Source organism: Cornus florida, unplaced genomic scaffold, assembly GCF_030987335.1.
Source record: "Cornus florida cultivar Cherokee Brave unplaced genomic scaffold, ASM3098733v1 CherokeeBrave_3.0.0_Hap2_Chr04, whole genome shotgun sequence".
Taxonomy (NCBI): domain Eukaryota; kingdom Viridiplantae; phylum Streptophyta; class Magnoliopsida; order Cornales; family Cornaceae; genus Cornus; species Cornus florida.
Window position 1 is genome coordinate 41,515,838 of NW_026775574.1, and position 12,356 is coordinate 41,528,193.

At 34.8% G+C, this 12,356-nt stretch overlaps 2 protein-coding genes across 4 annotated transcripts in view; both read right to left on the reverse strand.

The window, feature by feature from the left end:
* On the reverse strand, positions 1-10,763 carry LOC132303196 (magnesium transporter MRS2-F-like). 3 transcript variants are annotated; one of them, XM_059800360.1, is made up of 5 exons: positions 10,527-10,763; positions 9,664-9,749; positions 4,142-4,287; positions 1,405-1,534; positions 1-487 (listed from the first exon to the last, which is right to left on the reverse strand). In XM_059800360.1, the coding sequence occupies exons 3-5, from the start codon at positions 4,243-4,245 to the stop codon at positions 212-214; spliced, it is 510 nt and encodes a 169-aa protein (XP_059656343.1). In that variant the 5' UTR covers positions 4,246-4,287; positions 9,664-9,749; positions 10,527-10,763; the 3' UTR covers positions 1-211. The 3 variants fall into 3 exon arrangements, with proteins under 3 accessions (XP_059656343.1, XP_059656342.1, XP_059656341.1); XM_059800359.1 differs by having other exon boundaries at positions 9,664-9,755; XM_059800358.1 differs by lacking the exon at positions 9,664-9,749.
* LOC132303195 (magnesium transporter MRS2-F-like) overlaps positions 7,776-12,356 on the reverse strand; it is a 24,780-nt gene continuing 20,199 nt past the window's right edge. The window contains exon 4 of the mRNA XM_059800357.1: positions 7,776-8,049. Coding sequence (XP_059656340.1) covers positions 7,993-8,049 — 57 coding nt within the window. The 3' untranslated portion in view covers positions 7,776-7,992. The remainder of the gene's footprint in view (positions 8,050-12,356) is intronic.

The following is a 12,356-nucleotide window of genomic DNA, read 5'->3' on the forward strand; positions in this document are numbered from 1 at the left end:
TTTAAGAAAGCAGTGATGTACTCCATTGATGATGAACATAATTTCATTTAGATTGAGTTTCAAATCGAAAGTGATTCACAGTTTTGTTCTTGTCCTCAAAAAGTAGAGATCTTCTCAAATCAACAGAAACTCCAGTCTCAAGTTTATGAATAGAAAAAACAACCCCCGAAATCAAGTAAAATGACTTGTGGTTCCCAGTCTCAAGGTTTTCCTACAACAAATTCTTTTTCTTACCCCAGCCCATTGCTATCAAATATAAACACACACAACCTCCTACTGTACCAAAGGTGGTTTCCCAAAACTTTATAGGTTTAGCATCAAAGAGTTCGATAGTGATGTTCATTCCAAAGAGCCCCACAACCACAATACCTGCATTGAGTATCATATTTGCCGTACTGAGCATCACCCCCATTTGTAGCAGCTGATTTTGCTTGTCATCCAGCATGATGTTAATAAAGTCCTCCGTGTCATCCACATACTCGGTCATCTAAAGGAAATAACAAGCCAAATACTGTCACAGAATCACAGGAAGTGCAAGAAAAAAAAAGAAAAAAGAAGAAATTATTTTACTGAATCTGATGAAGGGAATTACAGAAGCACAATGTAAATTAATGATTTAAGTGGAAAAATAATGTAAGAGAATTTTAATTTTGATCTTTCATATGTGGCATCAATGAATAAAATGACTGATTTTACTCCTCCTTGATGCACCACTTAGTCTTGGTTTTTGCTTTTTATTTTTATTTTTTATAATTAATAATTACTTGCACTCATATCCATTGCCCTTTTTTTATAAATATAATTAGAACATATCCATAGCACAAAAGGGTTTTCCTTTTTATGTATTTCTCACAACATTAAACATTATTGATATTGCAAGGCTTCCAACCAAAACACATTCTTACTGTCATGCTGGTTTCCATGTAAGTTAGATGACAGGGCTAACAAGTCAAACTTAAAATGAAACATGGGTTTTTTTTTTCCCCCTAAATAAATGAAACATGGGTTTCCAACAACAAACTTAATAAATGGGATGCATTCAAGTAACCTGAGTTCAGCCCAACATAAACAAGTTAGTTCAGGGCATTCAGGCTAAGTATGAACTTCATAGTAGACCTGAAACCAATGTGAGTGCAATTTCTATGATACATTTTATTAGCTACTAATCTTTTAAATTCTTCAATATTTGATTAAATGAAGTTGGCAGGCTGGCTTCAGGTTTTCCCTAATAGACTGTTTCGGTTCAAGTTTCGTCCTTCCAAATTATATGTAATGAGTTAAGTAGAAGAATTGTTTTCAGAACCTGACCAATTGGAAGTTGTCTAAATTTTGCCAATGAAGTCTGTCTTTGCTGTGTTGCCAACATTACAACTAATGCGAGAAAGGGAAACAAGAGAAACATACATTATAAAGTTTTTGTGAAATTCCATCTATCTGTGCAAAATATGCTTCTAAAAGCATCTCCAGCTCCTCGATATTCGGTTTAAAACCCGTGGAAATTGTAGAACCGTCTTCAGACTTCGATTCTTCATCCCTGGATGTAAATTATCAGAAAGAATTAAAAGGTAATTAGTGATCAGTTAACATTTCTGTAAGGAAATGTGATTGCAAATCAAAAAGCATACGATTGGAAAATAAGAAGAGTGATATTGAAAGGCTGCATGGGGGGCTATCCCAGTGTAATATTCAGTCTGCAAGGATGGTTGTGTGGGAAGTGTTGGACTCCTTGGGGCTGTAGATTTCTGATCTTAACCAACTTCATGACAAGTATTGGTATATATAGGCTGCACTGTTATAATTTGCTTAGGAGAAGTTGTCTCATCCTTTGCTTGTTTGTGTTTTGGTCTTGTGCTTTATTCATTTATTCTTTATTCTTTCTGGTTAATGGAAGTGCTTCTTCTCTAGCTTTCTTGTAATGTGAGGGTATGACCTCACTTCAAGCCTTATACAGTGTTCTTTTAGTTCAAATAAAACCACACTTGGGAAAAAGAAAAGAAGAGAAAATTCCAAGATTGATAGAGTGAGAAGCTTCCATGAAAAAAGGTACTGCAACAGTAATGAATGACTAAGACGCTGACAAATGAGATGAACATACTTGACATTGCTAAGGCACCGAAAGAATAACTCAGTAAAACGACTGATAGCACCAAATGACAAATGGATCGTTAGAATATCATAAACCTGATTGATAATAGTCTCAACCACCCCAAACTAGTCATACCTGATGAGGGATCATTCCTGTTGCCTCAATACATGCCATTGGCTACAGGCTAAAATATGGTCAGCAGTAATGAAGGGGCCATAGATTTATTACTAAAATAATTGCATTGCCTTAGTTCACTGATCTTTCCAAATGATAGTGAAAGGTAGTGGCTCCATGAAACTTGGTCTTTGGATGGACTGCCAACATGGAGATTTGTTAGGAAAGATCATACGGAACCAAAATTCATTTCGCACTTGAATACTACAGGCAGTTGTGACATTGAGTGATTAATGCTACAGCAGTCTACAGGGAGAACCCTAGCAGCTTCATATGCTTTTCTTTTTTCCACAACATTTTTGTAGTACATCAGCACCAGCCCTGTGAAACCATAAATATTGTTTTCCCTTATATGGCTTCATTTCAAATTGGAAGGAAAACTCTCCTCATCAATGGGACTTTTCTCATTCATCTGTAACCAAAGGGAACTGAAGCGCTTCTTAAAGTTTCTTAGAATGAAGTGGAAGGAAAAAGCTGGTTTTTACACTTTTGACCAATAGTAGCTACTGGACATATAGCTTCATGGTCCTTTGGGCAAGATTACTAGTCCAAAGAAGAATTATAGCAGTTATATAATTGGGAGAACTCTGTATTGCCCATTCATTCTATAGAAATATCTGAGACTTAAAATTAAACTGAAGGTTAAGTGCAATTAATCATTCCCCGGCTATGTTCGTTGGATATAATGAAGGATTTTGAACCTAAATGCTAGTATTTTGTTGTTTGCGTAATTGGCTATTTTGCACAGTCCTTCTCTTTTATTAGAATACTTATCAGCTCATAAAGATTTCGTGAAAAGACAATAAATTCTAGGAAGAAGTTTAAATGAGGATGAAGATAAAATTTAGGCTCATTCAATCCTAGTCTTCGAAGCCTCCTAGAACTTTCTAAATAGCTTCTTTACAAAGTTTGGTTTACTTCTGTCTGCTGCTATGTTCTGCTACCCGGTTATTGTGTTGCTCTTTTAGTACTGAGCATAAGTATTAATTCACTAAGCATTTCGTTTGTAAAAATAAAAAATATATAAATGGAAGCTTTTGTGTCTTCACTAAGTGCTAGGAGGAACAGAAGCATGAACTTCAACATCACATTAGTTCTACTGTCCCATGTACAAACGGAATGTTCAAGCTTAAGTACTATGTTTGGTTGGAGGGATGGATTGAGAAAGGTTGGAAGAAAGGAGACATGGATGAGCCTTCTCATGTTTGGTTTGGAGGAAAGGAAGAGAGGGAGGAAGCAAGGAGGGATGAAATAAAAAAAAAAAAAACTTGGTTTTTATAATTTATATAATGAGGGTAATATTGGTAAAAAGATATGAAAACTCTCCTCCCCTTCCTTCCAACTAAACAAGAAAAAAGTGTCACCTCATCCATCATTTCCACCATCCCTTCCCTTCAACCAAATAAAAAAGTGAGGGAGACACCTTCCCTTCCCTACGGAGGCCTCATTCATCCCTCCACCTCTCCCTTCTGTCTATTTTTCAATCGCTCCAACCAAATGCAGCAAAAGAGTAGGGTTCTTTATAAATCATGTTATAGATTCTGTCCATTTAAAATTTCCTTGCCTACTCCTTTGTAGTCATTGTTCCATTTTGTATATAGTTGTAGGGATCAGGCTGAAACCCATCCATGAGATTAGGTTATTTTCCTCCAAAAGGATGACCGAAAAAGAAGGAAAAGAGAGAAACTATGCCAGAGTCATAGTCAAAGGAAAATTAAGTATATTCAGAATTGTACTCAGTGAAGGATACCCTTAGCAACAAGGACTTAATTGATAAACCTATCAATTTTTTTTTCTTTAAATAGACCAAAAATCTGTGCACTCCGTCACATGCATTAAATGCAATAAAAATAAAATTAAATTTAGTTCATCAATAATCACCTTTCATCATCATCTTCAAGTGCTTCGCCGTCTGTTTCCTCTCTTAATGGTGTTTCATCTGTTAAATGATCATCAAGTTTTTCTGTCAAATACATCTCAGCCATATCATTGTCATCATCTAACAGATGCTCAAGTTCATCTCTCACCTAAAATAAATAAATGAACAAATAAGAAGTCTATAATCAGCATGCTCATGGGCAGGGATAAGATGTTAAAACAATGGAATTTTTTTAATGTAAATCCATAAATTATAATAAAATGCCAAATATACTAACAATGAAAATATAGAAAAGAAAAAATTTACAATTTCAATCAATTGTAAATTGAGGAAAATATTTCAACATGGTATCAAAGCCAAAGATCTCAAGTTCAAACCTCACGGTCACCCTAATAAATAAATAAATAATTTGAAAAAAAAAAAAAAAAAAAAAAAACATGTTGGACCAAAAGAAGGCCACATGTGAGGGGGCGTGTTGAAGGATTTATATATTTAAGTTATACTCTGTCTAACAGCTTAAACTTTTGGAGTAGATGGCTGTTAACACTTTAGATAGAAAAATAGAGGACAATACATAAACTTTTACCAGTAGTGAACGTGAAAAGAAAGATAAAGATCAAAATAAATTCCAACTTGCATCTAATGATTGTTTGAAAATACATTGAGGCTTGCTAAGAAGGCAAATAAAAGAGAAAATTAAGAAACTTGAGAATCCTCTTGGGGAAGCTGAAAAAGAAAAAGCTAAGAATATAACAATAGTAAAAGAAAGACTTAATTGGAAAAATTGATTCTAATAAAATGAAATAAGTAAGGGATTAAATCTGAAAACAGTGAATTAAAAAGAAAATGAAGATTTAGAGAGTGAAGGATAAAAGAATAAAAAAGTAACAGCAAAATTAATCAAGGTATTTAAAAATTAGACATCCTACTTACTATTGGTTATTCTTCAAATGATAAAAGACTGGATTAGGATTTAATCAAGCTTCTGTTTCAAAGCTAGTTCTGAAAAGTCCTTGACTCTAGCCATGACTACTCCATAAAAACAAATTCCTCAACAAAATGTAGCTAGGTTTACTAAGAATTATCTTAAATTTTTAGTAAAATATAATTTCATATAAAGTTTTATCAGTACCCTACTCTGTACTGTTCTTAAAGTGATAAGGTTGATCACACTAGGTTTCATCGCTTTCAACACACAAGAAATGGAGAAGAAAAATTATAATGAATTAATTCTATGAATCTGTGTATACTAAGAAGCAACCATTAAACATAGAAAGGGGAAGCAAAATAAAATTTTTAACAAGAAAAATAGAAGGCGTTAATAAGAATATTAAGTCATATAACAAACCACAAAATACTATAAAGGAGACTCTTAATATAATTCAATGAACCTGTGCATGTCAGTAAAGATGATTTAACTAAATATGATAAGAAGCAACCATTAGTCAAAATCCTAAGCAATCTATCGGAAAATGTATTCTAATAGGAGAAAAATTAGTCTAGAGAAATTAAATTTAATAATCTTAAATCCTAAAACTAATTAGTAGAGGTGGTGTATTCATAGTAGCAAATGTGTGTGTGTGTGTATATATATTAAGAAGATTCATCATTCCTTGTGCCATAAAATGAGAATCAAGATAAAATTAAGATCTAACAAAATGTGTGGTGGACATATAATTGCTTGGTTAAGTGTTAAAAAATCTATGTCGAAGTTTGTTTATTTATTTCCAGTTAGTGGTGAGTTCAATTAGTCTATCACTCTCTCTCTCTCTCTCTCACACACACACACACACACATATGTATATAAGTTTGAATATATTTGAAGTCCAACTCTTTGAATTAGATAATCATGGGTGTAGGAATATCATTGTGGTGGCCCAAATACTAGTCCTACTATTGCTCAAAAGAGATGAAAAAAAAAAAAGAAGCAGGAACCTTCCTATATGTTGTGGTTAATACTAGGAAATCAAATAGAGTTCCGCAAATGTTCAAACATGCAACAAGAGTTTCCTAAGATGTTGTGCTCGAGCTGAATCTGTTACCAAAAAAAAAAAGGATTATTGCCTAAGAACCCGTGAGTAGCCTTACTTCACCGAGAAAATTACCCAAAGTATCATTTAGTGTGAAGTACTAGAATTGAGGTTGTTTAGGATGACGCCAAAATCAGCAATTTGGCATCGCTAAAAACAAGCAAAACTATTAATGTTAAAGTCCCTATTCGTCTATTGGAACTGGACATCTATAATTCTAAATGAACCATATATGATTCCAAGGCATTGTGTTTCGACAAATGAGCAGTGTGTTCATCAGATCCTAGTGAAATTATAATCAATAGGCACTAACATGAGTACGGACCATTATATTAATTTATTATGTTTACTTTTTTTTTTTTTTAATAAGTAAAAAAGTATTAACAAACACGTTCAGAGGGGAGCGAACCCTTAACAAAGCAAACAGAAATCACAGGATACATATTACAACGATAAGTTGTTAACAAATTCCAACAAACCATCTACAGATGAGCAATTTTTCCCATTAACCCAAGAATAAAGAGAATGCAAAAAATTTGCCTTGATAACCCACACCGGCCACTCCTGCCCTTCGAAAGATCTTCTATTCCGCTCGTGCCACAACTCCCACCAAATACAAAGAGGTGCAACCCTCCACGCCTTCCTAACCCGACTTTCCACTCGTCTCCCTCTCCAAGCTTCTACCATATCCATCGTATTACTTGACACTACCCATTCCACCCCAAAGACATTCAGGACCAAACTCCAAACGTCCGCTGCCACTCTACAATGCAACAAGAGATGATTTACCAACTCGCCCGCCTTCTTACATATACAACACCAATTAATTGTTATTTGGCGTCTGTACCTGAGATTATCCAGAGTAAGAATGCTGCCAAGCACCATTGTCCACGTGAAAAAAGCCACCTTAAGTGGAGCTGAAGTCCTCCATACAGCTTTCTAAGGAAACCCGTTGCTTATCGAATTCGTAAGACTTTTATAAAATAGCCTCACCTTAAACACCCCTCTAGAATCCCCCATCCACACCATCTCATCCCTTCCTTCTCCCTCCATGACTTGACTATAAATTAAACCCATTAATTAGGTAAACTCCAACAACTCCTGATCATTAAAATTTTTGCGAAATCTCACATCCCAACTAGCTCTCCCATTCTTTAACCTAAAACAATCTGCCACCACCTCATGCTTCTCCTCAACCATCCTATAAAGTCTAGGAAACCTACAAGCCAACACCACATGTAACAACCCGGATTTCTCAACCCGGTGCGTTAGTGATAAACCGGAAGTTGACCCAATAACGGACCCGAAATGCGGAAGCGAAAGAAGCCAAATGACCTCAAGAGATGTACGTCATCCCTAAGGCCCCAAAATGACTCTCCATGAAGCCACGGAACTCAAATGAGCCAAGTAAATGAAGCAAGAATGCCTAACCCGAAAAGAGATGAACTAAGGGCAAAATGGTCATTTCTCAATGAAAAGGGTGCCACCGTGTACACCATTGGAAGGACAATGAAAAATGAACAAAATTAGACTCAAGAATCGTCTGATTCTGAGTCCAGGCAGAATGAAATTCCAACACCCGATGCGAAAGTTATGAAGCAATGACTTAACATTTTCCAATATTTTCATAATAAACTTTGAAAACAAAAATGCATAGAAAACGAGATACATGTCATTGGCCTCCGGCCTCATCTCATACATGTTAAATACATTGAAAAGAGTGCACTTACGTACACTTTACATATACGAATCAACGAATACAAGTTTAAACAAATAAGGCTACAAAGAGACATCTTATGCTAACACTTGCATAAAATAGAAACTTAGAAACTGTAAGCCATCCAAGGAGCAATGGAATCTTCAAATCCTGAGTCCTGTACCTGAAATATGCCCCATTATCGTAGGGGTGAGTAACATAAAGCTACTCGTAGGAGATGAGCATGCATCGACCTAGCATTTTACAATTTTATCAACTTATGGTGAAACATGTTAAAGGGGCTCATGCCACCTAACGTCTATGTCAAGATGAGACCCAGGGAGCATCCTAAGCTACCTAGATCATTTCTATCGTAATCACATTGTTTATGCAATTCAAACAACATGGAAACATGTTATACAAGGTAACCAGATATAGATTCTCAAAGTCTTCAACTTGAAATCCAAAATACGAAAACAACAAGTGTGGGTCATGCCACCTAACGTCTATGTTCAAAATGAAACTATAAGGTCATTCCTAAACTACATTTGAACATCAAAACACAAATTATGATATCGATGCAATTTAACCAACAATGGAACTTCCAATACAACGCACGAAGCATGCTTTCACAAAGCTACATCTTAAGCTCAAAATAGGAAATCAAATAAGGAACAACAAGTTACGATATCATCTAGTTATCAACTTGAAATGAAATACGAAATCAAACAAAGTGGATACTCGGACGTCACACCGGATCAGACTGACAACATAGTTACTTTAGGGTTACTAGCCCATGGGTAACCTCCCTATGTGCGCACTAGTCTATATAGAGGGACAATCCCCCGTACTAGAACCAAGTCTTAGCCGTAGCCAAACAACGACATCCCCAAGTTTCCAAAATCAACAAATTGTGCAACAACGTATATATATCAACATGTATATACAAGATATCAACTATTTACCAAGCACAATCCAAAATTTGAAAACTTATACAATACATGCTCAAAATTCACAACTACTATGGCATGTAAGATGTCAAATACAAAGTGTGCAATTCCTTACACATAGTAACAATATATTCAATAAGGAAAAACATATTCTCATGAATATAAAAGTAACAACTATGTTATCCAATGCTCAAAAGTAATCAAGTGAACATACATCAAATCCAAATCCATGATTTAAATATAGAAACAATTTCCAAAATGCAATTAAATCCATGGAGTAATAAAGTATAATTTAATTAAACATAAATAGTTAAATTCTCTAAATTCCAAGTTAATCCAAATAACCTCAATTTAATATATATTGAAAGACATGTCTTGGTCATCATATATGTAACATCAAATGACAAGTTAAGTGATTAAAATACTTAAAACAAAATTAATCAAGCTAATTAATTAATTTCCTCTAGATTTTTAAACAATTCCAAATGCCCTCAATTTAATCTATGTTAGAGAACATGCCAAGGCCTATTTAAATACCACATTACAACTTGATTTAATGCTTAATACAACCATGTGAATTAAACTTTCACTAAAGATAAATATTAAATAAAAGTTGTAATTCTTAATCAAATGATCCAAATTTAATATGTGTTAACCAACATATCTAAGCATAATTTCCTAATATGTTACAATTCAAATCAAAGTTATATATCATCATAAATTTTAAATCTTATACAAAGAAATAAAAATTACTAACTTTCTAGATTTGATACAAGACATACATATATGTTGTATAATCATGGCAAACACACAATACAACACACAAATAATCCTAAAACATTCCCTACCTCAATTGGAATGAAAATCCCAATTACCACCGAAATGAAATCGCACCAAATTTTTGGTCCGCAAAACAGATTTTTCAGCTTGCTACCTTCAACTTGTAAAATTCATAAAAAATTCAATTCTAACCCAAATTGAATTAATCCAAAGCCCAATGAAAGCTTAAACATTTTAATTTGATAATATCAATTTAGTTTAACAAAATATTTTCCCAATTGAAACAGTTTTGACCCACAACTTTGAAACAAATTCTGCCCAGAAAACACATTTTCAGCCTGTAGCATCCAACTTTGAAAATTCATGAAAAATTCATTTGACATCCAAATTGGGCAAACCAAATTTATTTTGGAAGTAAACATATGAGAGTGTAAAACTGGAAATTTATGCCATGATCCAATGTCAAAAGGTTAGTGAAATAAATCATCTAAAAATATGTTTTCCAGCTGCAATAAAAACATGGAAAGCAGATAGTTTCGAATTTTTAAAAAAATTTAGAAATGCTCTAAAATTGTAAAAAAATTCTGAGTAGTGTAAAACACATGGGGGAAGTTCCAGTAAAAATTTCAAGGCAATTGAAGCAACACAACTCCATATAAAAAATTCATTTCCGGACTGAAAAGGAAAAGCTTCAAATTTCCAGCAACTAGCTTGCAACTTCAAAAATTCATAACTAATTCATTTTAAATCCAAATTACGTGAAACCAAAACTAAATGAAAGCTAATTGAGTATATTTTCATATTCTATATTTAATTTGACAAGATTCATTTTAAATTAAAACAGTTTAAGGGCAAAATACAGTCCTTCTCTTCCATGCATGTAAAACACTCAATAATGACATAAAAATATTTCAAAATAATAGATCAATACCTCGCTAGAGAATTGAATCTCTAGATACCAAAGCAAAACTAGGAGTTAGGCTAGATCCTTCAAGGGTTTTGAAGAGGAGGATGAGGGGAACAAAAAATATTCCAAACTTTATGGTCTAAAGTAAGTGAAAGGGCCTCAAAGATCAAGGTCAATGCCTAAGGCTTCAAGCTCCATCCATGGAGGCTAGGGTTTTCTTGTAAGGAAGAGAATGAAATAATGTGGTTAAGTGTGAGTGGAGGAAATAGAAATCCTCCACTCACTATGTGCTCTTACACCATGGTCAACACACACATCTATGGTCAATTGCACAAAAACCCTCCTTTAAAACTATAATCCCAAAGTGGCCCAAAGATATTTGCAAGACTAAATTGTGAACCTACACTTGTCACCAATCCATGGCTCCTTCTTAGGCTTAATCCCACACCTACACTTGTCAACCATCCAAGCCAACAAGTGCACCAATCCCAGGCCAACAAGTGGGTGAATCTCACCCTCCAAATGTCATCATCTAATGCATTAAAGTGTTTCCACACAAATGTCAACAAGTGGACCAATGAGAGTGTGACACTTGTCACACTTTTCAAAAATTGTAAAAATGTCCTTTTTGAAAATATCTTCCAAATTTAATTGAAAAATGGTCCCCAAGATGAAAAATAATTACTTTATTTAATTACACTAAAACCCCACAAGTTAAGAATAATTACACTAAAGTATGCATTAATGCCCCTTTATGAAAGAAGTAAGCAATCAATATGTTTTTTTAGAAAAGTAAAAATACCACTATCATGGAAATCAAATATCATGAATGCATGCAAAACCAAAATCAAATCCGAGCACAAAAAGTGAGGTTGTGCAAGGAAAAAGGATAAACTAGAAAAAGACAAAATGTGAATAGTGTTCGGAAAAATAAAATATGGAAATGACACAATCCCCAAAGGAAGTTGTCAATCCGAGGAAAAGAGTCTCGGAAATCATTCCAGAGCACTCGAGACGATATCAAGTGATGAAAAACCGAACCCAAAAAGGAAAAGACAACGGAAAAAAAATATCCGTTAAAATCTGAGAAAAAGAAAAGGAAAAAAAATGACCGGGTCATTACACCACATCCCTACACCAAACATCCGTCCAAAACCTCACATGCCGACCATCCCTCACTCGAAACCGTATCCGCTTAAAGAATTCATCCCACCCCTTCCTAATACCTTTCCATGCACCCAAACCTACTGATGCATTCACACCTCCAGAGACCCAACCTCCCTCCTCTTCCCTAAACCGACAAGTAATAACACGCCTCCAAAACACGGACCTTTTGCACCCAAATCTCCAAATCCATTTCCCTTGCAAAGCTTTGTTAAACATTTCCAACCTCGAATTTGTAAGCCTCTTCTTTGAATCGGGGTGTACACTTTCTTCCATTTCACAAGGTGGTACTTAAACTCCTCCCCTACACCCCCCTACAAAAAATTCCCCTGAATCTTATTAAGTCTACAAATCACTGTTTTGGGGATTGGAAACAAAGACATGAAATATGTCGGAAGGTTAGATAGGGTACTCTTCAGCAATGTAAGTTTACCCTCTTTCGTTACCTTCTTTCGACAAGTATTGCTTCTTCCACCCAAATAACCTCTTTTGAAAACGTTCCACCACTGGATCCAGAACAGCAACTCTCCTCGAGGAAGCACCCAATGGCAACCCCAAATAAGAAAAAGGGAAAAGCCTCCACTCCGTAACCTAAAATAGCTGCCAACTCAAGAATATGATCCACATCCCCTACTAGAACAATCACACTCTTCCCTATATTAATCTTCAACCCCGAAACCACTTGAAAAC

Bases quoted from the DNA above. Each gene is read 5' to 3' on its own strand.
- LOC132303196 (XM_059800358.1), bottom strand. From the start codon at position 4,245: ATGGCTGAGATGTATTTGACAGAAAAACTTGATGATCATTTAACAGAT. The intron at 1,535-4,141 runs GTGATTATTGAT...ATTTACATCCAG, and splicing joins CTTGAAGATGATGATGAAAG to GGATGAAGAATCGAAGTCTG. The intron at 488-1,404 runs GTATGTTTCTCT...TATTTCCTTTAG, and splicing joins TTTCACAAAAACTTTATAAT to ATGACCGAGTATGTGGATGA.